This window comes from Ranitomeya imitator, chromosome 2 (assembly GCF_032444005.1).
Source record: "Ranitomeya imitator isolate aRanImi1 chromosome 2, aRanImi1.pri, whole genome shotgun sequence".
In the NCBI taxonomy this organism is placed as follows: domain Eukaryota; kingdom Metazoa; phylum Chordata; class Amphibia; order Anura; family Dendrobatidae; genus Ranitomeya; species Ranitomeya imitator.
The window spans coordinates 223,126,086-223,153,003 of record NC_091283.1 but is presented as its reverse complement, the minus strand read 5'-3'; the positions used below and the strand labels follow the sequence as shown (position 1 = coordinate 223,153,003).

At 46.9% G+C, this 26,918-nt stretch overlaps 1 protein-coding gene across 2 annotated transcripts in view; it reads right to left on the bottom strand.

Annotated features, from left to right (window-relative positions):
- The window catches only part of LOC138662747 (probable E3 ubiquitin-protein ligase MID2), a 718,902-nt gene that overhangs the window by 259,209 nt on the left and 432,775 nt on the right, over nucleotides 1–26,918 (bottom strand). For both annotated transcript variants that reach the window (XM_069748647.1, XM_069748646.1), the window contains exons 6-7: nucleotides 13,667–13,794; nucleotides 5,709–5,852 (exon numbers count right to left, since the gene is read on the bottom strand). In XM_069748647.1, the coding sequence (XP_069604748.1) occupies nucleotides 5,709–5,852; nucleotides 13,667–13,794 (272 nt within the window). The remainder of the gene's footprint in view (nucleotides 1–5,708; nucleotides 5,853–13,666; nucleotides 13,795–26,918) is intronic.

The window sequence follows — 26,918 nt, the reverse complement described above, 5'->3', positions numbered from 1 at the left end:
CACAATGCTGAAAAGCCTTTAAATTCCTAGAAAATACGTGTATAACATTTTGAGGTCCCTTTGGATTATTAAACCCCTCGTGAGTTTTATAATGCAAACACAGTCATATTAATGGACAGAATCCCTGTAGTAATTAATTGAATAAATAGTAATAGTACATGTAAATAACACATAAGACTTAGCTAACACTGTTTTGAACAAAAAAAGAGTAAATGTCATCCCACCGCGACAAGGTGAAACCAACTGTGACAGTACCTAACTCTTGTAGTTTACATCACTGTGTATCAGATAAGGGTGGAGAAAGAGTGTCTGAAGAGTTGGGACCTGGTCCTGCACTGTCCTACAAGGGTTACATACCGTCCCGATCGGGTACACCTTGTCACGGTGGGATGGCTTTTTACACGTTTTGATCAAAATGGTGTTACTTACAAGAAGTCCACTATTATTAATACTATTTATGTATTTACTTCTTAAAGGGTATTTGCTCATTTTTATATTACATTCTGTCGCTATATGGCCACAGGGTGCAAGCACACTTATTTCTACTAGTAAAACAGCTATGCAAAACGTTTTTATCCTGTATTTTTTATACACATATATTTGTTTCAATTCTCAGCCACCTTGACAAAAATTATGTAACACTAAAAACTACAGTGTTAGGTAGCTTGCTAGTAAAACAGGTATGCAAAACTGAATGTGTACTTTTTTTTAAAAGAAAAAAAGAAATATATCTTGGTACCGTGTTAGCCAGTAGATAGATAGTCTCGAAAGCTTGCAATTTATTATCATCTTTTCAGTTAGCCATTAAAAGGTATCAACCACTGAAGACTCTCAATTCTAAATATTTTTCTACTTTTTTTTTAAAAGATTTAAAGAAAAATTCCATGGGTCTTTATCAAAAAGACTTCACAAAAGATGGTAAAGTAATGTTGGGTTATTGCACACTTTGCATGGTTGACATTTGCATTTACTGTATATTTCCAGAGTGTTGAGATTTGTCTTTTGTCTTAAAAAACCACCATGCCTTTACAAAAAAATGCAAAGAAAATACAAAAAATGATATTGCTTACTCCTTGTCTCAAAAACTAGGAAGCATTGCTTTCTGAGACAGACAAGCTGAGTATTTCTCTAGAGCAACAAAGTTAGGGATGAGGGGAATTAAACTGTCCTATTATTTTGCCACTGCATCAGAAATTACAAAAAGAAAGTGGTGTTCATTAAAGTGCAGTATGTCATGGATCAACCAGTTGACAGACTCTGCAGGTCCTGCACCTTCCTATCACTTAGAACTGCCTGAGACAACCAACCCCACATTCTATGTTCTCCAGCATTGCAATAATACACCACAATCTGATTAGACATTTACATCCCTATGTGTAATGATGAGCTGTGTGCATCGGCTTCCTATCTGTGAAATGTAAAAATGGCTGCTGCTTTCCTTGCCCACCTCTTTTAGGGTACGTGCACACGTTGCGGATTCTCTGCGGATCCGCAGCATTTTTTGCGGTGCAGAAACGCTGCAGATCCGCAATTGATTTACAGTACAATGTAAATCAATGAGAAAAAAAAAATGCTGTGCACACTTTGCAGAAAATCTGCTGCGGAAACGCTGCGGTTTAAAAGAAGTAGCATTTATTTTTTGTGAATCTGCAGCATTTTTGTACCCATTCCATTACAGAAAACCACGGGTAAATCCGCAAGAAAACCGCAGCAAAAATGCACTAAAACCGCTGGGGAACTGCACAAAAAACGTGACAAATCCGCAGGTGCGTTTTCTGCCTGGAGAGGCAGAATCTGCACCAGAAATTCCTAAGCCTAATCCGCAACGTGTGCACATAGCCTTATAGTAGCTGTGATAGTTCTTCCTGATTGACTGCAGTAGACCATGTGATGCGATAGCTGCTAGGCATCATGAGGTAGCCTGTACAGCCATGCCTGGTATCGGGTGAGAATGTGCTCTCTTCAGCAATGTCTGGTGTACAACGATTCTGGGAATATATTTGTTTGCGATCAATGCAAAACAACTCACCAAAACCTGCAATATATTTCACAAAATTAAGCTTAAAATGTATTGATTCAATCATCTCTGCGGGGAACATCTTTATCAAGTTTTAGACTGTCTGTCCAGACGGTGGTAGTGTGCCACGCAGCCAAGATCCGAGTGCCAAAACAGAAGAACCGAGTGTCAAAACAGAAATGAGTGACAAAACAGAAGAACTAAGTGCCAAAACAGAAGAACTGAGTGCCAAAACAGAACTGAGTGCCAAAACACAAGAACCGAGTGCCAAAACAGAACTGAGTGCCAAAACACAAGAACAGAGTGCCAAAACACAAGAACCAAGTGCCAAAACAGAAGGACCGAGTGCCAAAACAGAAGGACTGAGTGCCAAAACAGAAGGACCAAGTGCCAAAACAGAACTGAGTGCCAAAACAGAACTGAGTGCCTAAACAGAAGAATTGAGTGCCAAAACAGAAGAATCAAGGGCCAAAACAGAACTGAGTGCCAAAACAGAACTGAGTGCTAAAACAGAACTGAGTGCCAAAACAGAAGAATCGAGTGCCAAAACAGAAGAATCGAGTGCCAAAACAGAACTGAGTGCCAAAACAGAACTGAGTGCTAAAACAGAACTGAGTGCCAAAACAGAAGAATCAAGTGCCAAAACACAAGAACCGAGTGCCAAAACAGAAGGACTGAGTGCCAAAACAGAACCAAGTGCCAAAACACAAGAACCGAGTGCCAAAACAGAAGAATCGAGTTCCAAAACAGAAGAATCGAGTGCCAAAACAGAAGGACTGAGTGCTAAAACAGAACTAAGTGCCAAAACAGAACTGAGTGCTAAAACAGAAGGACCGAGTGCCAAAACAGAAGGACCGAGTGCCAAAACAGAAGGACTGAGTGCCAAAACAGAAGGACCGAGTGCTAAAACAGAAGGACCGAGTGCTAAAACAGAACTGAGTGCTAAAACAGAACTGAGTGCCAAAACAGAAGGACCGAGTGCCAAAACAGAAGAATCGAGTGCCAAAACAGAACTGAGTGCTAAAACAGAACTGAGTGCCAAAACAGAAGAATTGAGTGCCAAAACACAAGAACCGAGTGCCAAAACAGAAGGACCAAGTGCCAAAACAGAAGGACTGAGTGCCAAAACAGAAGGACCGAGTGCCAAAACAGAAGGACCGAGTGCCAAAACAGAATTGAGTGTCAAAACAGAACTGAGTGCTAAAACAGAACTGAGTGCCAAAACACAAGAACCGAGTGCCAAAACAGAAGGACTGAGTGCCAAAACAGAAGGACCGAGTGCTAAAACAGAACTGAGTGCCGAAACAGAACTGAGTGGTAAAACAGAACTGAGTGCCAAAACAGAAGGACCGAATGCCAAAACAGAAGAATCGAGTGCCAAAACAGAACTGAGTGCTAAAACAGAACTGAGTGCCAAAACAGAAGAATCGAGTGCCAAAACAGAAGGACCGAGTGCCAAAACAGAAGGACTGAGTGCCAAAACAGAAGGACCGAGTGCTAAAACAGAAGGACCGAGTGCTAAAACAGAACTGAGTGCTAAAACAGAACTGAGTGCCAAAACAGAAGGACCGAGTGCCAAAACAGAAGAATCAAGTGCCAAAACAGAACTGAGTGCTAAAACAGAACTGAGTGCCAAAACAGAAGAATTGAGTGCCAAAACACAAGAACCGAGTGCCAAAACAGAAGGACCGAGTGCCAAAACAGAAGGACTGAGTGCCAAAACAGAAGGACCAAGTGCCAAAGCAGAAGGACCGAGTGCCAAAACAGAATTGAGTGTCAAAACAGAACTGAGTGCTAAAACAGAACTGAGTGCCAAAACACAAGAACCGAGTGCCAAAACAGAAGGACTGAGTGCCAAAACAGAAGGACCGAGTGCTAAAACAGAACTGAGTGCCGAAACAGAACTGAGTGGTAAAACAGAACTGAGTGCCAAAACAGAAGGACCGAGTGCCAAAACAGAAGGACCGAGTGCCAAATCAGAAAGACCGAGTGCCAAAACAGAAGGACCGAGTGCCAAAACAGAACTGTGTGCCAAAACAGAACTGAGTGCCAAAACAGAACTGAGTGCCAGAACAGAACTGAGTGCCAAAACAGAAGAATCGAGTGCCAAAACAGAAGAATCGAGTGCCAAAACAGAAGAATCGAGTGCCAAAACAGAAGAACCGAGGGCAAGAACACAACCAAGTGCCAAAACACAAGAACAGAGTGCTAAAACAGAAGAATCGAGTGCCAAAACAGAAGAATCGAGTGCCAAAATAGAAGAACCAAGGGCTAAAACAGAACCAAGTGTCAAAACAGAACTGATTGCCAAAACACAAGAACCGATTGCCAAAACACAAGAACCGAGTGCCAAAACAGAAGAACTGCGTGCCAAAACTTAACTGAGTGCCAAAACAGAACTGAGTGCCAAAAAAGAAGAACCGAGTGCCAAAACAGCATGTCTTTACACAACTGTGTGTAGTTTTACGTTGTATTTTTGCAGCTTGCATAGGAAGAAAATGCCTAAACCATACTTTCATCTTTACAAAATACATGAAAAAAACATATTGTAAACTGACAGTAATTTCAGGTAAATCCACAAGTATTTTATAGCATAGTACGATTTTTATATGAACACATATAGTTGTCATAGAAGCCACAGAATTAGCCAAGATGAGTAAAACTGGAAAAAGAGCTCCTGCTATGGAGAACTCCATGTATCCATGTAGCACAATGTCTCCATTCACTTCAATGGACACAAGTTAAAGAACATTTTTTCCGGCAGATCTGCTAAAAACTGTCTTAGAGAAAACCCATGAATCTTAAGAAATGTTTTATCTTTATGTTGAGGGGATGAGATCTCACCAACGTGAAGGCCGGGGCTGGATTCCATTTTACATTTAAGACTAAAGAACAAGTCTACAATTGTAATTTTTGGTTCATGAAATGCAACAATTCCTCTGAAGAAGCAAGTTGTAATGTACAAGATTCCAGACAACAGTAATCCCCTTTACATCTGTACTGCAGTCATTTAAAGGGACCCTGTCACCGGACTCATGCTGCCCAATCCCTGTCTGTTTGCGCCACTGCAGCCAGTAATATACTTCTGTAAAAATCTCCGGCGTTTCTAGTCGGCTCTTCCCAGTGTTACAAATGTGATTGACAGGTCTCTCCCATAGCAAAAAGGCATATCAATCACATAGAACAGGTCTGGGACTAGCCGGCCAGGGCTAGTGCCGGATGTCTGTAGTATGCTCTCTCTGAAATACTTAGCTGATGTGCAGCCAGGCTCTGTTTTATGCTGCATGTGGCTTGGGCAGCATAATTCAGATGGCAGGGAATCTGTCACCAGGTTTCTGCTATGTAGCAGCCTGATTCCAGCGACACTTGCTGATCTGTATGCCATCATTGTTTTCTCTGCTGCAGAGTTGCTGTATAACCCCGCATAGGCAGAAAGCTGCCGATCATTGGTGGAGGCGGGGTTACGAAGGTCAGGATGACTAGATGGCATGAGACATGTAGTCTTGTAGTGATAATCTCCTGCTGATAAAACACTGATTTTATTTTTTAAAAAACAGTAATACACAGCCTTGTAAGTGACACATCACTAAAATTAGGGTCTCTGTCCCTCTCAGATTAATTAATAAGAACCTGCTGACAGATTTCCTTTCAAGCATTGCATACTGCTTTTCGTGTAAAAGATCAATCTTACTGATGAAGTTGGCTTGTCCAGTATAGATGGTGTATTGTAGCTCGTAGGAACCAACGCTGAACTCATCATCGGACATCCAATGGACGGTTATAGTGTCATGCGATGCAGTACAAAGCTCTTCTCTTATAGTCGGAGGGTTTGGGGCTGGAGATGGAAATGAGAACATAAATATAATCATCAGACATAGAGTTGTACAAAGTGACTGCCAGAAACCACAACCATACAGGGATAAGCAGAATGTCAGTTCAATGTGTTATCTCCAACTGGGGAGAATGTATGACATCAATATCGCTTGCTGTAAATAGGGTAAATGATACAAAAAATCATTGCTTAATTCTGTTTTCTGCGGTGATACATTATCTATTGTGTTTGTAAGATGGCTGCTGGACGAGTCCTTGAGGGGAGATATGTGTCATCATCACAGCTGTTAGCTGCGGAGATGTGAGCTCAGAAGCATGCTCCAGCACATATAGTGCTGAGAGAATTCTTAGGCCATTCCAGGGTCAGGTTTGACGAGTGGTCATAAGAGATGCTTTGGAATGACCGCTCACATATCCCAACCCCAGGTGCGTGGTTTGGCAGATAAAGTGGTGGCCGAGTCTCTCATTGGGGTCTGTGGCTGGAGGCGTACCTAAAGACACTGACCTGATCGGGCAGACCCGCAACACCACATGGACTATTTGTTCTCAGTTTTTCACTTTGTGCCTGACAAGGCTCTGTTTTGTTTTGCCACCCGGAGCGGTTTATGAAGTTAAATAAACTGGCCTGGACTAAGGCATGAAAACCGCGTCCTGTGCCGACCTCAAGAGCAGCTGAGTGAGTACAAACCTCTACAATTGGTGCTAGAAGCACGGGCACGAATCCCAAGAAGCAGTGTGACTGCCGATACAGCATGTCCTGGGTGAAAGTGGCTGCAGGAGCAAAATCTGACAACATGGAGGAATTGGTAAAGCAACTCATTCAGGCTAATCACCAGCAGTAACAGATATGGCAGCAACAATACCAGCAGCATAGAGAGCAGCAGCAGATACAGCAGGATACAAACAAACTCCTGATGAAACAAATTCAACAGCAGCAGAGGCAGATGGAACTCCTGGCGGGAGATGTCCGCAGCAGAGAGACGGCCCCAACCCTAAATCCAGGTGATGACTCTCATGTGAGGAAGACCGTAAGAAAAGCATTGAAAAAGATGACCCCGGGTGATGACATCAAGGCTTTCCTGGCAGTGTTTGATAGGGTGGCAGAGCGGGAGAAATTGCTTCCAGAGCAGTGGGCAGAGATTCTGGTGCCAAATTTGACAGGTGAACCGCAGAAGGCATAGTATGACTTGGTGTTGCAGGATACAAAAGAATACGCCAAGTTAAAGGTTGAGATCTAGGCACGCTTAGGAGTGACCCTGACTGTCAGGGTGCAATGTGTGCACGAGTGGGCGTATCACAGTGACAAACCTCCCCGGTCCCAAATGTAAGATCTCCTACACCCGGTCTAAAAATGTTTGCAACCTGAATCCTCCTCTGCAGCACAGATGGTGGAGAAGGTTGTCATGGACAGGTTAATACACTCCCTACCAAGGCCAGTGCAATCTTGCGTTGCCCAGGGAGATCCCCGTAATGCCAATGACCTAGTGAGCCTGGTGGAGAGGTACCAGGTGGTTGAGAGGTCCTTGGGGAAGCAAGGGGGTGGAGTCTCCCCATAATGGGGGTCTTAAAAGGGGGTGGACACCAAAAAGGGTGTGGTACGTCCACGAACCCAGGAGGTACCAGAGTCAAAAGCCCTGTCCACATTATAATTTGTTGGAGGAGTCATGCCCCAGGTCACATAGTCACCTGTTGCCCTATGACCACTGAGACAATAGATTGCAGCCTGGGATGGCGCTGCTTCAATTTTGCATAACCCCGCCTGTAGTGCTGTCCCTCAACCAGGAGAGGGACCTCAGGCATGTCCCGACACAGTAAGCCGGGTGCAAGAGACTGATCTTCTGGACTCAGGAAGTTTGGTAACCCTAGTGAGGGCCACAATTCCTCATCAGCTGATTCCTGGAAAGAGGGTGGGCGTCTGCTGTTTCCATGGCAATGCGAAGGACTACCCTGTGGCCCAAGTGGTCATGAACACAAGCTGTGGCACCGAGTCCCATGAGGTCGGCGTGATCAAGGACCTATTGCACCCTATTATAATAGGGTGGGACTTTGTGTTATTTTGAGACTTGTGGGCAGAAGGGAGGACGGCTGGTTGTCTGAACAACAGCCAAGTTGCTCCCGAAGAAACTTAGTTGCACGCTGTGGATGACAAGTTTCCATTTTGAGTACTTGTTGGCGATGAGGATGAGGTGGCATCCACGGAAGTCAACGTCCCTGAGCTGAGGGTGTCCGGGGTAAACATTGTAACCACCCCACTCAGGGACCTAACTCTTAAATGGGCATTTGAAAATGTTACTGTATTAAATAGTGTGCCTCAGGAGCCAGGGGCCGACAGTTGGTTCCCTCATTTTACTGTGATTGGAGATCTACTGTATAGGGTAACCATGCCAAAAGGTGAGGTAATAGAGCAACTATTGGTACCAAAGCCCTATAGATGCAGGCTGTTGGACATGGCTCATTCCCATGAGTTGGGTGGTCACCTTGGGGCAGATAAGACCCAAGAACACATTCTGCAGAGATTCTACTGGCCTGGGTGTTACAGAGAAATTGTGAACAATTGTTGTTCCTGCCTCACGTGCCAGCTGACCTCCCCAGTAGACAACTTCCGAAGTCCTTTGGTACCGTTGCCCATCATCGAGGTGCCATTCGAGCGCATAACGATGGACCTGGTGGGACCCATGGTAAAATCCACAAGGGACAGACACTGGCTGCTCGTCCCCTCTCACACAGGCTTGAGCGTTCAGGCAGATACGCCACTTACACCTCATTACCAGAGATTCACTTCAGCACAGATTTGGCTTGAGAAAGGCATATAAGTGCCGAAACATTGCAGCAGAAACATATCTATATATACCAGTGTTTTGTACCTTGTATATGTGGTCGACAATTTTCCTCTTTTGTTTTCATATGAGTATTGGATGACATTAAATTGTTCCTTTTTGAGTGCTGAAGATTCTTTCATTTTTATATTTAGGTTTTTTTTTCTTCTGAGCACCCCCAGGCTTCTAAAAATCCACAAGAGGACATCAATATATATTGGTGGTCCTGGATTATGCTACTCGGTACTCAGAGGCGGTGCCCTTAAGAAATGTCTCTGCCAAGTGTATCTCTAAGAAGCTGATCCATATCTTCTCCCTAACCGGGCTGCCGAAGGAGATACTAATGGATCAAGGGACCGCCTTCATGTCAAAAGTCATGAGGGAGCTGTGCAAGTTTCTGCAAATTTCCCAGTTCAGAACCTCAGTATACCATCTTCAGATGAATGGACTGGTCGAAGGCCTTACCCCACTGTATACAACAGTGTTCCCCAAGTCCGGTCCTCAAGAGCCACCAACAGGTCATGTTTTGAGGATTTCCTTAGTATTGCACACAGGTTATTGAATGCTTGCCTGGCCAGGTGATGCAATTAGCACCTGTGCAATACTAAGGAAATCCTGAAAACATGACCTGTTGGTGGCTCTTGAGGACCGGACTTGGGGAACACTGGTATACAAGGATGCTGTTTGGGCTACATGGAGCACCAGCAATGTTCTAATGAGCCAATGACCGAATCCTAGCTCCCCACAAGAGGTATGCAGCAGCATACCTGGACGATATTGTGATCTTCAGCCACGATTGAGGAAGCCATCTGAACAAGGTCCAGGAGATATTTGATGCTCTATGGAAGGCAAGGTTTTCCTTAAACCCAAAGAAATGTGCCTTGTGAATGGAAGAAGCAAGATACTTGAGCAAAGTTGTAGACAGGGGTGAAATAAAGCCCCAGATAAATAAAGTTGAGGCAATCCAGGGCTGGCCACAACCTCTCTCAAAGAAGCAGGTCAGGATGCTCCTGGGCATTGTGGGCTATTACTGATAATTTATCCCAAACTTTGACCTGGTAGCTGCCTATCTGACTGACCTCCATAAAGGGACAAAGTCAGCTATGGCTAAGTGGTCTCCAGAAGCTGAGAATGCCTTCCAGGAACTGAAGCTGGCCCTGTACAAACAGCCGGGGCTGGTACCACTCGATTTCTCAAGGAGTTTGGGGTTCAGACGAATGCTTCGGATGTAAAGCTGGGTGCAGTCTTATCTCTAGAGGTGCAGTACAGTAAATGGTCAGCACAGCCCAAGGGTGGAGGTAGCTAGAAGTAGGTGCCCAGACCTTAGAATATGGTATAGGATATACTTGGCACACTCCAGTGAGTCTGATGCAAAAAAGTGTTTAATACATACAGTATTCACAATGTTCACAAACGTTTCGGTCTGCAAGGACCTTCATCAGTGTGCTTCATCAGGGTATATGATATAGACCCTCAAGAGAACAAAATATTGCATCAAATGATTGGGATGAACAGGAAATCCTGTTGAATTAGAGGGCTAAACCAGCCGATCAAGCCAGAGAGGAGCTGGAGAGGAGGAAGGAGACGCTGTATCCACCGCAGGTCTGGTAATGGTCATGGAAACTGAATAAAATGCTGATACTCAGTCGAGGATCCACTGTTTGTTGGCAGAAGGTGCCAAGCCCTAAAGCTTTGGGCAGAGGGGGAGGTTATGTAAGATGGCTGCCAGATGAGTCCTTGAGGAGAGATATGGGTCATCGCAGCTGTTAGCTGCAGTGATGTGAGCTCAGAAGCATGCTCCAGCACATACAGTTAGGTCCATATATATTTGGACAGAGACAACATTTTTCTAATTTTGGTTATAGATATTACCACAATGAATTTTAAGCAAAGCAATTCAGATGCAGTTGAAGTTCAGACTTTCAGCTTTCATTTGAGGGTATCCACATTAAAATTGGATGAAGAGTTTAGGAGTTTCAGCTCCTTAACATGTGCCACCCTGTTTTTAAAGGGACCAAAAGTAATTGGACAATTGACTCCAAGGCTATTTCGTGGACAGGTGTGGGCAATCCCTTCGTTATGTCATTCTCAATCAAGCAGATAAAAGGCCTGGAGTTGATTTGAGGTGTGGTGTTTGCATTTGGAAGGTTTTGCTGTGAAGTAAACATGCGGTCAAAGGAGCTTTCCATGCAGGTGAAACAAGCCATCCTTAAGCTGCTAAAACAGAAAAAAAACCATCCGAGAAATTGCTACAATATAAGGAGTGGCAAAATCTACAGTTTGGTACATCCTGAGAAAGAAAGAAAGCACTGGTGAACTCATCAATGCAAAAAGACCTGGGCGCCCAGGGAAGACAACAGTGGTGGATGATCGCAGAATTATCTCCATGGTGAAGAGAAACCCCTTCACAACAGCCAAACCAAGTGAACAACACTCTCCAGGAGGTCGGCGTATCAATATCCAAATCTACCATAAAGAGAAGGCTGCATGAAAGTAAATTCAGGAGGTTCACTGCACGGTGCAAGCCACTCATAAGTATCAAGAATAGAAAGGCTAGACTGGACTTTGCTAAAAACATCTAAAAATGCCAGCACAGTTCTGGAAGAACATTCTTACGACAGATGAAACCAAGATCAACCTCTACCAGAATGATGGAAAGAGAAAAGTATGGTGAAGGCGTGGTGCAGCTCATGATCCAAAGCACACCGCATCCTCTGTAAAACACGGCGGAAGCAGTGTGATGGCTTGGGCATGCATGGCTGCCAGTGGCACTGGGTTACTAGTGTTTATTGATGATGTGACACAGGACAGAAGCAGCCGAATGAATTCTGAGGTATTCAGAGCCATACTGTGTGCTCAGATCCAGCCAAATGCAGCCAAACTGATTGGTCGTCGTTTCATACTGCAGATGGACAATGACCCAAAACATAAAGCCAAAGCAACCCAGTAGTTTATTAAAGCAAAGAAGTGGAATATTCTGGAATGGTCAAGTCAGTCACCTGATCTCAACCCAATTGAGCATGCATTTCACTTGTTAAAGACTAAACTTCAGACAGGAAGGCCCACAAACAAACAGCAACTTAAAACCACCGCAGTGAAGGTCTGGCAGAGCATCAAAAAGGAGTAAACACAGCGTCTGGTGATGTCCATGAGTTCAAGACTTCAGGCAGTCATTGCCAACAAAAAGTTTTCAACGAAGTACTAAAAATGAACATTTTATTTAAAATTATTTAATCTGTCCAATTACTTTTGGTCTCTTTAAAAACAGGGTGGCACATGTTGAGGAGCTGAAACTCCTAAACCCTTCATCCAATTTTAATGTGGATACCCTCAAATGAAAGCTGAAAGTCTGAACTTCAACTGCATCTTAATTGTTTTGTTTAAAATTCATTGTGGTAATGTCTATAACCAAAATTAGAAAAATGTTGTCTCTGTCCAAATATATATGGACCTAACTGTATAGTGCTGAGAGAGTTATTTGGCCATTCCTGGATCGGGTTTTACGAGCGGCCATAAGAGGTGGGTGGGAATGGCCACTCACATATCCCAACCCTAGGGGCATGGTTTGGCAGATAAAATGGTTGCCGAGTCTCTCGTTGGGTTCTGTGGCTGGAGGTGTGGAGACCTCTAGTGTGTGTTGTTAAAGATACTGACCCGAGCGGGCGGACCCGCAGGGCTATATGGACTATTCACCTGTAGTTCGTGTTTTCCTTCAGTCTGAGTTGCTAAAGGCACTGACCTGAACAGGCGGACCCTCAATGTCATATGGACTATTTGGTTCAGTTTGTCTTCACTTTGTTACAGAAAAGGCTCTGTTTTGTTTTGCCACCCGGAGCGGTTTATGAAGATAAATAAACCTGCCTGGACTATTGCATGAGAACCGCCCCCTGTGCCGACCTCAAGAGCAGAGTAAGTACTAACCTGTACATATTGTATCCACTCCATGTACGTCCTACACAATATTTATTGTATCTACTCTATGTGCGTCCTACACAATATTTATTGTATCTACTCTATGTACGTCCTACACAATATTTATTGTATCTACTCTATGTACGTCCTACACAATATTTATTGTATTGTATCCACTCCATGTACGTCCTACACAATATTTATTGTATCCACTCCATGTATGTCCTACCCAATATTTATTGTATCTACTCCATGTATGTCCTACCCAACATTTATTGTATCTACTCTATGTACGTCCTACCCAATATTTATTGTATCTACTCTATGTACGTCCTACCCAATATTCATTGTATCCACTTCATGTATGTCCTACCCAATATTTATTGTATCCACTCCATGTACATCCTACCCAATATTTATTGTATCCACTCCATGTACGTCCTACCCAATATTTATTGTATCTACTCTATGTACGTCCTACACAATATTTATTGTATCTACTCTATGTACGTCCTACCCAATATTTATTGTATCCACTCCATGTACGTCCTACGCAATATTTATTGTATCTACTCTATGTACGTCCTACCCAATATTTATTGTATCCACTCCATGTACATCCTACACAATATTTATTGTATCTACTCTATGTACGTCCTACCCAATATTTATTGTGTCTACTCTATGTACGTCCTACCCAATATTTATTGTATCTACTCTATGTACGTCCTACACAATATTTATTGTATCTACTCTATGTATGTCCTACCCAATATTTATTGTATCTACTCCATGTACGTCCTACACAATATTTATTGTATCTACTCTATGTGCGTCACACACAATATTAATTGTATTGTATCTACTCCATGTACGTCCTACCCATTATCGATTGCATTGTGTCTAGTGCTGGAAATGAAGGAATTCTTCCAATCTTTCTCCTATATTACTCCCCTTCCTGAAAACTTCCTTTGAAACACTTAAAAGAAATCAAACACTAATCAGAGGAAAACATTAAACTCTAAAGGAAATATTATCGGTGTGAGCTGTCTTTGATGATTGAGCAGATATCGGGCTCGGATCCTCTTACCTGTTACGTAGTCCAAACCTTCTAACAATTTTTTCTCTCTGGAGAAATCCAGGGCAAAGTTTTCAAAGGCATCATTTAAATTGACATCAGGGATAAGAACTTGAGAAGATGTAGTTGCCATGGATACCCTGTCATAAGATAACAGCACCATTAAATATTTGGGTTCTTCCGTGATTTTCATTTCATTTCACTTATGTGAATTCTGTTTCTCGAAAATAGGAAATATTTTCTTCTTTTCTCTAAATCAGTTATAGTAATTACATAACACAGTTGTCTAAATTGACCCACTAAGAAAGACTTTTAAAGTCACGGTTCATAGTATGACCGTTATTCAAATGAGCATAAGACTGAAAAGCAAAATGCCTCATAGTAACACTCTTATTGTATGCAGTAGGGATGAGCGGACGTGCTTGGTGATACTCGGATATCAGTTGAGCATCGGGGGGCTCAGAAATGCTTGGGACTCGGCGAGCATTAGCTGGTTCTCGATTTCAAACTCTAATCCCCCCCACATGTTTGGCGCCTGTTACACGGCCAATAAACATGCAGGGATTTCCTGCCAGTCAACTTAATGCTGTAAACATCTTGGAGGAGACATTACTGTGATTGGCTGGCCACATTATCTCATCAGAGATTCTAAAGAGACAGTCGCCCCAGCGCTGGGCTCACTCACCCATTGCACAGTTCAGGTACAGTTTATGAATGGAGGGAGAAAGCGGTTATCCAGGCCTGTGTGTACACAGCATAACGAATCACAGATCTGTAGTGCTGATACTGGTGCTGAGGCTGGACCATCACACACTTCATGCTTCCCTCTGCTGACAAGCTTTTTGGAATTGGAAATTTTATTCTCCAGCAGAACTTGGCACCAAGTACCAATACCTGGTTTACAAACAACAGTATCACTGTGCTTGATTGTCAGCAAACTCACCTGAGCTTAACCTCACAGAGAATCTATGGGGTATTGTCAAGAGGAAGATGAGACACCAGAACTAACAATGCTGAAGGATGCTATCAAAGCAACCTGAGCTTCCATAACTCCTCAGCAGTACCACAGGCTGATCGCCTCCATGCCACGCATGTAAGTAATTTTGCAGTAATTGATGCAAAACGAGCCCCAACCAAGTATTGAGTGCATTTACTGAACATACATTTCAGTAGGCCAACATTTTGGATTTTAAAATCATTTTTCAAGCTGGTGTCATAAAGTATTCTCATTTACTGAGATAATGGCTTTTGGGCTTTCATTGGCTGTAAGCCATAATCATCAACATTAACAGAAATAAACACGTGAAATAGATCACTCTGTGTGTAATGACTCTATATAATATATGAGCTTTACTTTTGTATTGAAGAACTATAATTAACTTTTTGATGATATTCTAATTTTGTGAGAAGCACTTGTATATCCGTTAGAGAGGAAGAACTGTGTTTGACCCCGGAATCCGTTATGGACAACCTGTGGGTCGCAGGTTACAGCCTGTACAGTGTTAGTCTACTCGGGAGCCAAGATTGGCGAATTCGACTTCCTGTGGCTTCCCTACTTTAGACAAATTGTCTCTTCAAAGAGAACAAGGACTGGGACACTAATGCCACCTTTGGGGTAACAAATCTAGAAGTCAATATCAACCATTTTAATGACCTTACCACATTACTTAGGAGCCAAATCAGAAACTCCATTCTGCAGGCATATGTTTCTGTGTGTTTGAGCATCCTCAGTGCAAAGCAGGGAATCTAGTTTCATTTGGTGAGAGGCCTATGACAGAGTATATAGGGGTTAAAGTTACTCCTAGTGGAGAGTGTCAAGTTGGCTACATAAACATATAGGCCATGCAACACTCCCTTCACAGGTGTGTCAGATGCAACAGACTGTCGCTCTGCATCTGGCTCCATAAGGTCTCTGCATTTGGCATTGCAGACGCCTCCTTAATCCTTTTCACTCTGGGACCCAGCGGTAACCTCCCTCCAGATCTAGTGGCAAACCTGGACCTGGGGGTTTATAAATCCCCAGTCTGCTGCAGAGAGTTGCCGGTGATATTCACAGTTTTCTGTTGTGAAGGCTTGCAGCTATAGTAGTCTACCTTTTTGTCTTTAGTTTACAGTAGGAACTCAAAACTGTTCATCCCACCCCCTCCCTATCCAGGACCTACCTAGCTCTAGGGAGATACAGGGCTTAGATTCCTGCTTGGGGATTGGTGAGGAACCAATTTAGACATGGTAGGGCTGGTAGGGTATTATCAGATCTGCCTAGGGGTCTCCACTCACCCTTTCCCTAGTGCAGGGGAGGGGAATCTTTTTTCTGCGTAGGGCCATTTGAATATTTATTAGTGACTAGATGGTGGCCCGATTCTAACGCATCGGGTATTCTAGAATATGTATTTATGTATGTACATAGCAGTCACATAGTATATAGCAGGGGTGTCAAACTGCATTCCTCGAGGGCTGCAAACAGGTCATGTTTTCAGGATTTCCTTAGCATTGCACAAGGTGCTGGAATCATTCTCTGCAGGTGATTAAATTATTACCTGTGCAATGCAAGGAAATCCTGAAAACATGACCTGTTTGCAGCCCTTGAGGAATGCAGTTTGACACCCCTGGTATATAGCACAGGCCACGTAGTATATAGGAGCCATGTAGTATATAGCAGACAAATACTACGTGGCCTGTGCTATATACTATGTAGCTCCTATATACATACTTATATATTGTAGAATACCTGATGCGTAAATACAGGCCACGCAATATATAACAGTGGCTATGCAGTATATGACACAGCCCAAACAGTATATAACACAGCCCACGTACTATATAACACAGCCCATGCAGTATATAACACAGGCGACATAGTATATAACAAAGGCCATGCAGTATATAACACTGGCCACACAGTATATAACACTGGCCACGTAATATATAGCACAGCCCATGCAGTAGATAACACAGCCCATGCAGTATATAACACTGCCCACTTAGTATATAGCAGCCACGTAGTATATAACACAGCCCACGCAGTATATAACACTGCCCACTAGTGTTGAGCGATACCTTCCGATATCGGAAAGTATCGGTATCGGACAGGATTGGCCGATATTCAAAAAATATCGGATATCGCCGATACCGATACCCGATCCCAATGCAAGTCAATGGGACCAAAATATCGGAATTAAAATAAACCCTTTCTTTCCTTGTAGGTTCATTCTACATGAAGGAAAACAACTAAGAATAATGCAGGATGTATTTGGGGAGGTGGCGGAGACATTAAAGTCATAGAGGTTTAGCCCAATCAAATAGAATAGCATGTTTTTTTTTTTTTTTTAAAGACGTTCGGAGTGACAAAGATATTGATTATGTAAATATTTTTTTTATTTTGTCAGATATTGATGTTTCACTATTCCACGCCCTTCCCCTTCTTTTTTTTTTACTTTTCCCACACTTTCATCTTCATCATCATCAGCATCTTTGACATCAACTTCTTCTTCACCTTATTCATCTTCTTCTTCATCCTTTACCTTTTTTTTTTTTTTATTACATTCTTCATATTCATTTTATTCAACTATTATTATTCTTCCTATTCTACATATTCATTTTATTCAACTGTATTATTCTTCCTATTCTACTTCTTCATCATATTCTCATTTGTGACAGGCATTCCCGTAGTTGTTATCTATAAAAGTTGGAAGATTACACCTTCCGTTCTGCCAGTCACAAAAGTTACATTTGTCCGCGTTCAGTTTGGCCTGCAGCATCAGGCTTTATCCAGGGGCACCACGAGGAGGAACGGACTCACCCCCATACACTGCTTAGTCTTCTTCTGCATATAATTGAGATAATATCTTTTGCTCTGATATTAAGTGTTATGCTTAATGTTCTTCTGCTCTTTGTTCTGCAGCCTCTTGTTCATCTGCTTCTCGGTCTTCCATGTCGTCGTTTCCAGTGTCGTCATCTCCGCCGTCGTCGTCTCCGCCGTCGTCGTCTTCGCCGTCGTCGTCTCCGCCGTCGTCGTCGTCATCGGGGTGGTCTTCCGGGTCGTCGACTTTAGGGTCTTCAACTTGGAAATGTAGCAGAAGGTACAAGAAGGCTGAGAAAATGCCAAGAACCAGATGATGGAACTGGAACTCGGATGGCTACCCGAAGGTTCAAGAGCCTATGGAACTACCGAGGACCAGCTGACGTTACTGGAACCCGGTTACTAAGCAGGAGGTACCCGTGCTAAAAAGCACTACCAAGGACCGCCTGACGTTGGCGGAACTCGGATACCCAGAAGGAGGCACCTAAGCCAAAGGCTCTGCCCGAAACCAGCTGACGGTACTGGAACCAGGATGGGGAGCAGAAGGTACAAGAGCAAAAGACACTGCCGAGAACCAGCTGACGGTACTGGAACCCGGATGGGTAGCCGAAGGTCCAAGAGCCAATGGAACTACCGAGGACCAGCTGACGTTACTGGAACCCGGTTACTAAGCAGGAGGTACCCGTGCCTGAAAGCACTACCAAGGACCACCTGACGTTGGTGGAACTTGGATACCCAGAAGGAGGCACCTAAGCCAAAGGCTCTGCCCGGAACCAGCTGACGGTACTGGAACCAGGATGGGGAGCAGAAGGTACAAGAGCAAAAGACACTGCCGAGAACCAGCTGACGGTGCTGGAACCAGGTGGTGGACCCCAAGGCCCACAGGAGAGGAGAGAACAGCTAGGCCGCGATGCAGCCGCAGTTACCGAACCCCAACAGTCCTACAGGGGGAGCTGGGCCTACTGGCACTACAGAACCAGCCTTGACTACCAGTTCACGCAGCCCACATAGGAAGCTCCTAAACTGGAGGCACCCTGGAGTTGGCTAACCCGACCGCACCACGACGGGGCAAGCATAGGCGTCTCAGTGAGCTTGACACAACCCAGAAACAGCTGACGGTGCTGAAACCAGGTTTGGCACGAGGGAGTACCTGTGACAAAAACACTGCCGAGAACCAGCTGGCGGTGCTGGAACCCAGATGCGTTGCCCCAGTGTGCAAGAGCCAATGGCACGACCGAGGACCAGCTGACGGTGCTGGAACCCGGTTACTAAGCTGTAGGTGCCCGCGCTTAAAAGCACTACCAAGGACCGCCTGACGTTGGCGGAACTCGGATACCCAGGAGGAGGCACCTAAGCCAAAGGCTCGGCCCGGAACCAGCTGACGGTGCTGGAACCAGGTGGTGGACCCGAAGGCCCACAGGAGAGGAGAGAAAAGCTAGGCCGCGAGGCAGCCGCAGTTACCAAACCCCAACAGTCCTACAGGGAGAGCTGGGCCTACTGGCACTACAGAACCAGCCTTGACTACCAGTTCACTTAGCCCACATAGGAAGCTCCTAAACTGGAGGCACCCTGGAGTTGGCTAACCCGACCGCACCACGACGGGGCAAGCATAGGCGTCTCAGTGAGCTTGACACAACCCGGAAACAGCTGACGGTGCTGAAACCAGGTTTGGCACGAGGGAGTACCTGTGACAAAAACACTGCCGAGAACCAGCTGTCGGTGCTGGAACCCAGATGCGTTGCCCCAGTGTGCAAGAGCCAATGGCACGACCGAGGACCAGCTGACGGTGCTGGAACCCGGTTACTAAGCTGTAGGTGCCCACGCTTAAAAGCACTACCAAGGACCGCCTGACGTTGGCGGAACTCGGATACCCAGGAGGAGGCACCTAAGCCAAAGGCTCGGCCCGGAACCAGCTGACGGTGCTGGAACCAGGTGGTGGACCCCAAGGCCCACAGGAGAGGAGAGAACAGCTAGGACGCGAGGCAGCCGCAGTTACCGAACCCCAACAGTCCTACAGGGGGAGCTGGGCCTACTGGCACTACAGAACCAGCCTTGACTACCAGTTCACGCAGCCCACATAGGAAGCTCCTAAACTGGAGGCACCCTGGAGTTGGCTAACCCGACTGCAACACGACGGGGCAAGCATAGGCGTCTCAGCGAGTTTGACACAACCCGGAAACAGCTGACGGTGCTGAAACCAGGTTTGGCACGAGGGAGTACCTGTGATAAAAACACTGCCGAGAACCAGCTGGTGGTGCTGGAACCCAGATGCGTTGCCCCAGTGTGCAAGAGCCAATGGCACGACCGAGGACCAGCTGACGGTGCTGGAACCCGGTTACTAAGCTGTAGGTGCCCGCGCTTAAAAGCACTACCAAGGACCGCCTGACGTTGGCGGAACTCGGATACCCAGGAGGAGGCACCTAAGCCAAAGGCTCGGCCCGGAACCAGCTGACGGTGCTGGAACCAGGTGGTGGACCCCAAGGCCCACAGGAGAGGAGAGAACAGCTAGGCCGTGAGGCAGCCGCAGTTACCGAACCCCAACAGTCCTACAGGGGGAGCTGGGCCTACTGGCACTACAGAACCAGCCTTGACTACCAGTTCACGCAGCCCACATTGGAAGCTCCTAAACTGGAGGCACCCTGGAGTTGGCTAACCCGACTGCAACACGACGGGGCAAGCATAGGCGTCTCAGCGAGTTTGACACAACCCGGAAACAGCTGACGGTGCTGAAATCAGGTTTGGCACGAGGGAGTACCTGTGACAAAAACACTGCCGAGAACCAGCTGGCGGTGCTGGAACCCGGATGCGTTGCCTATCAAAGATTGTCTTCCTACAGCCCCAACTAGCAGTGTTGGAGCAAAGGGTAAGCAGGGGGAGCAGAGTGTAGGCCGAAGCCTGCACTGGAGTCAGCTTTGTGTCTGCGTTGCGTTTGCAGGACACTTTGCCGGCTACACAGTGGGGGAACAGCAGGCGGTGCTGAACCCCACTAACACATTGGCTGGTGTTTTTCTCTGTGCAGCTAGCACTTCCGGGCAAAAACTAGCGTTGTTACAGCCCAGGGTCAGCAGGAGGAGGAGAGGAGCAGAGTGTAGGCCGAAGCCTAGTTGAACCAATTTCAAAGGTAACCTTTACCCCCCCCTCAGGTGTTACAAAGTACAAGAGCCACACCTTGTGCAGCATTAATGCTGCACAAGTAAAAGGTTGCTCTATTAATTTTTCTACTTGCACACGCTGAATGCAACACGTACACAATTTAGCCCATTCTACAGTCAAACTGTAGTTGAGGCGTGACTTGTATTTTTAAGGAGACGCAGCATAGGTGTCCCAAATAACGCCTTTGTGCTTGGCGCAGCTTCCTGAGTGTTGTTTTTTGCTGTACAGGAGTCTGCGCTCTTGTGTTATCCCTTGGCAATGCCCTGTTAGCGCTGCCCGTCTTATGACCTCATTTCATGTTGGCCGCTGCGGTTAACGATGGCCATAAATCCCAGACCCACAGTGCCTTTTCATAAAGTCACACTGCGGTGCTGGGATTCGTGGCCTTGAGCAGTAAATATTTTCGACGCTCACACACGTCCTTACACCTGCTTCAGACTGGGCGGCCTCTGCTGATCCCTTTTCGCATGCCGCGGCCATGAGGCCGCACAGTCTGAAGAAGGCGGAAGGAGATGAGTGACGACAGGCGAACATATGCACTGCTCGTGCCCATAAACCACACCCTCGCTGACAAAATAAATAAGACAACGAGGGGCGTTTTTTCACACAGGGCAGATGCACAGGCGCAGCCAGCTAACCAATGATGTTAAAAGACGGGAAGCGCTACCAAGGGGGGTGCTGCGTATCATTAGAAAGGAAAGTCACCCCTCAGGGACAGTGGAATGGTCTCAATGAGACACATTTTGTACGTGTTGAGTTCCACGTGGGCAAGGAGAAAAAGTTAGCAACCTTGTACAAATGCAGCAGTACTGCTGAACAAGGTGGCTGTTATACATAGAAACACCTGGGGGTGGGGGGCAGGCTCCCTTCAATTTCAGTTCATGTGCCTGCATGGCGTTTGCAGGGCACGTTGCCGGCTACACAGCAGGGGAACAGCTGGCGGTGCTGAACCCCACTAACACATTGGCTGGTGTTTTTCTCTGTGCAGCTAGCACTTCCGGGCAAAAACTAGCGGTGTTAGAGCCCAGGGTCAGCAGGAGGAGGAGAGGAGGAGAGGAGCAGAGTGTAGGCCGAAGCCTGCACTGGTGGCAGCTTTTGTTCTGTTGTGCCTGCGTGGCGTTTGCAGGTCACGTTGCCGGCTACACAGCTGGGGAACAGCTGGCGGTGCTGAACCCCACTAACACATTGGCTGGTGTTTTTCTCTGTGCAGCTAGCACGTCCGGGCAAAAACTGGCGGTGTTAGAGCCCAGGGTCAGCAGGAGGAGGAGAGGAGCAGAGTGTAGGCCGAAGCCTAGTTGAACCAATTTCAAAGGTAACCTTTAACCCCCCTCAGGTGTTGCAAGGTACAAGAGCCACACCTCGTGCAGTATTAATGCTGCACAAGTAAAAGGTTGCTCTATTAATTTTGCTCCTTGCACACGCTGAATAAAACACGTACACTATTTAGCCCATTCTACTGTAAAACAGTAGTGGAGGCGTGACTTGTCTTTTTAAAGAAAAGCAGCCCAGGTGTCGAAAATAACACCTTGGTGCATGGGCGCAGCTTCCTGAGCGTTGTTATTTGCTGTACAGGAGTCTGCGCTCTTGTTATCCCTTGGCCATGCGCTGTGAGCGCTTCCTGTCTTCTGACCTCATTTCATGTTGGCCAATGCGGTTAGCGGTGGACATGAATCCCAGACCCACAGTGTGTTTGGAAAAAATCACACTGCGTGGCTGGGATTCGTGCCCTTGTGCAGTTAATATGTTTGCCGCTCACACATGTCCTTACACCTGCTTCAGACTGGGTGGCTTCATCTGATCCCTTATCGCATGCCGCGGCCATGAGGCCGCACAGTCTGAAGAAGGCGGAAGGAGATGAGATAAGACAGGCGAACATATGCACTGAACATGCCCATCAATAACACCCTCGCAGCCAAAATATATGAGACAACGAGGGGCGTTGTGTTGGGCAGGGCGGACGCACAGGCACAGGCAGCCAACCAATGATGTCAAAAGACGGGCAGCGCTACCAAGGGTGGTGCTGCGTATCATTAGAAAGGAAAGTCACACCTCAGGGACAGTTGAATGGTCTCAATGAGACACATTTTGTGCGTGTTGAGTTCCACGTGGGCAAGGAGAAAAAGTCAGCCACCTTGTACAAATGCAGCAGTACTGCTGTACAAGGTGGCTATTATACATAGAAACACCTGGGGGTGGGGGGCAAGCTCCCTTCAATTTCAGTTCATGTGCCTGCGTGGCGTTTGCAGGTCACGTTGCAAGCTACACAGCAGGGGAACAGCTGGCGGTGCTGAACCCCACTAACACATTGGCTGGTGTTTTTCTCTGTGCAGCTAGCAATTCCGGGCAAAAACTAGCGGTGTTAGAGCCCAGGGTCAGCAGGAGGAGGAGATGAGAAGAGTGTAGGCCGAAGCCTCCACTGGTGGCAGCTTTTGGTCGATTGTGCCAGCGTGGCTTGTGCTGGACACGATGCCGGCTACACAGCAGGGGAACAGCTGGCGGTGCTGAACCCCACTAACACATTGGCTGGTGTTTTTCTCTGTGCAGCCTGCACTTCAGGGCAAAAACTAGCGGTGTTAGAGCCCAGGGTCAGCAGGAGGAGGAGAGGAGCAAAGTGTAGGCCGAAGCCTAGTTGAACCAATTTCAAAGGTAACCTTTAACCCCCCCTCAGGTGTTGCAAGGTACAAGAGCAACACCTTGAACAGCATTAATGCTGCACAAGTCAAAGGTTGCTCTCTTCATTTTGCTCCTTGCACACGCTGAATAAAACACGTACACTATTTAGCCCATTATACTGTCAAACAGTAGTGGAGGCGTGACTTTTCTTTTGAAGAAGACGCAGCACAGGTGTCAAAATTTACACCTAGGTGCTGGGCGCAGACTCCTTACCGTTGTTATTTGCAGTACAGGAGAGTGCGCTCTTGTGTTATCCCTTGGCAATGGCAATACACTGTTAGTGCAGGCCGTCTTATGACCTCATTTCATGTTGGCCGGTGCGGTTAACGATGGCCATAAATACCAGACCCACAGTGCCTTTCCATAAAGTCACACTGCGGTGCTGGGATTCGTGGCCTTGTGCAGTAAATATGTTCGCCGCTCACACATGTCCTTACACCTGCTTCAGACTGGGCGGCCTCAGCTGATCCCTTATTGCCTGCCACGGCCATGTGGCCGCACAGTCTGAAGAAGGCGGAAGGAGGGGAGTGAAGACAGGCGAACATATGCACTGCTCGTGCCCATCAATCACACCCTCGCAGTCAAAATATATGAGACAACGAGGGGCGTTGTGTCGGGCAGGGCGGACGCACAGGCACAGCCAGCCAACCAATGATGTCTGAAGATGGGCAGCGCTAACAATGGGGGTGCTGCGTGTCATTAAAAAGGAAAGTCACACCTCAGGGACATTGTAATGGTCTCTAATGAGACACATTTTGTACGTGCTGAGTTCCACGTGGGCAAGGAGAAAAAGTCAGCCACCTTGTACAAATGCAGCAGTACTGCTGTACAAGGTGGCTGTTATACATAGAAACACCTGGGGTGGGGGGCAGGCTCACTTCAATTTCAGTTCATGTGCCTGCGTGGCGTTTGCAGGACACGTTGCCGGCTACACAGCAGGGGAACAGCTGGCGGTGCTGAACCCCACTAACACTTTTTCTGGTGTTTTTCTCTGTGCAGCTAGCACTTCCGGGCAAAAACTAGCGTTGTTAGAGCCCAGGGTCAGCAGGAGGAGGAGAGGAGCAGAGTGTAGGCCGAAGCCTGCACTGGTGGCAGCTTTTGTTCTGTTGTGCCAGCGTGGCTTGTGCTGGACACATTGCCGAATACACAGCAGGGGAACAGCTGGCGGTGCTGAACCCCACTGACACATCACCTAGTGTATTTTCTGTGTAGACAACACTTCCAGGTGGCAACTGACAGTGTTGAAACCCAGGGAATCAAAGAGGAGCAGAGTGTAGGCCGAAGACTGCAGTGGAGCAAGTTGAAAGGGAACCTTTAACCCCCCCCCCCAGGCATTTGTTGCTGAAAGAGCCATCTTGTACAGCAGTAATACTGCACATGGAAAATGGTGGCTCCGAAAATTATGCTCCTTGCAAACGCTGAAGTACACACTCATATAATGTGTCCCCTCACACTGTCAAACCGTCCCGGAAGTGGGACTTTCCTTTGTAATGTGACACAGCAAAGCCGTCATTCCAACCCCCTTGGTGCCGTGCGCCACCTCCTCAACGTTGTTTGGTTCTGTCACGGAGCCCGCGCTGTAATGTTATCCCTTGGCCATGCACAGTTAGCGGTGCCCGTCTTCTGACATCATGTAGGTGTCAGGCTGGCAGTGCCTGTGCGTCCAAGCTGCCCGAGATCCAACCTTGCAGTGTCATCTAATGTAGTCCCACTGCGGGCCAGGGATCCATGGGCATGCGCAGTGCATATCATCGCCTCTCACTCACCTCCTTCCTGCTTCTTCAGACTGTGCGGCGTCACGGCCGTGGCATGCTATTAGGGATCAGCTGACGCCGCCTAGTCTGAAGAAGCGTGAAGAAGGGGAGTGAGAGGCTAGTATATGCACTGCGCATGGCCATGGATACCAGGCCCACTGTGGGATCACATTAGACGACACTGCGAGGTGGGATTTCGGGCAGCGTGGACGCACAGGTGCAGCCAGGACGACAACAAATGATGTCAGAGGACGGGCAGCGCAAACTGTGCATAGCCAAGGGATAACATAACAACGCAGGGTCCATGACGGAATCAAACAACGCTAAGGAGCCAGCGCACAGTGGCAAGGGGGTAGCAATGACGGCTGTGCTGCGTCACATTACAAAGGAAAGTCCCACCACCGGGACGGTTGGACGGTGTGAGGGGACACATTACATGAGTGTGTAGTTCAGCGTTTGCAAGGAGCATAATTTCAAGAGCGACCTTTCCCTTGTGCAGTATTAGTGCTGCACATGGTGGCTCTTTCAGTAACAAACGCCTAGGGGGGGGGGACAGGTCCCCTTACATTTTAGTTGTGCCAGCGTGGCGGTCGCATGACACGTTGCTGGATACACAGCTGGGGATCAGCTGACGTTACTGAACCCCAATAACAGAGGAGCGACTGTTGACTGTGCAGACAGCACTTCCAGGCACCAACTGGCGGTGTTAGAGCCCAGGGACAGCAGGAGGAGCAGATTGGAGGTATTGCCGCACACACAGCTGGGGATCAGCTGACGTTACTGAACCCCAATAACAGAGGAGCGACTGTTAACTGTGCACACAGCACTTCCAGGCACCAACTGGCGGTGTTAGAGCCCAGGGACAGCAGGAGGAGCAGATTGGAGGTATTGCCGCACACACAGCTGGGGATCAGCTGACGTTACTGAACCCCAATAACAGAGGAGCGACTGTTATCTGTGCACACAGCACTTCCAGGCACCAACTGGTGGTGTTAGAGCCCAGGGACAGCAGGAGGAGCAGATTGGAGGTATTGCCGCACACACAACTGGGGATCAGCTGACGTTACTGAACCCCAATAACAGAGGAGCGACTGTTATCTGTGCACACAGCACTTCCAGGCACCAACTGGCGGTGTTAGAGCCCAGGGACAGCAGGAGGAGCAGATTGGAGGTATTGCCGCACACACAGCTGGGGATCAGCTGACGTTACTGAACCCCAATAACAGAGGAGCGACTGTTAACTGTGCACACAGCACTTCCAAGCACCAACTGGCGGTGTTAGAGCCCAGGGACAGCAGGAGGAGCAGATTGGAGGTATTGCCGCACACACAGCTGGGGATCAGCTGACGTTACTGAACCCCAATAACAGAGGAGCGACTGTTAACTGTGCACACAGCACTTCCAGGCACCAACTGGCAGTGTTAGAGCCCTGGGTCAGCAGGAGGAGCAGAGGAACAGAGTGTAGGCCGAAGCCTGATTGGAGCAAGTTGAAAGGGAACCTTTAACCCCCCCCCAAGACGTTTGTAGCTCAAAGAGCCATCTTGTGCAGCACTAAGGATGCAAAAGGAAAAGGTTGCTCTTTTAATTATGCTCCTTGCAAACACTGAAGTAAACACTAAAAATGTGTCCCCTTATACCGTTCAACCGTCCCGGAGGTGCGAATTTCCGTCGTAATGGGACACAGCACAGCTGTCATTCCTATCCCCTTGGTGCCATGCGCTGCCTCCTCAGCGTTGTTTTAAGCTGTCACGGAGCCTGCGCTGTTCTGTTAGCCCTTGGCCATACCCAATTAGCGCTGCCTGTCTTCTGACATAATTTGGTGTCAGGCTGTCAGTGCCTGTGCGTCCACGCTGCTCCAGATCCCACCTCGCAGTCTCGTCTGGGA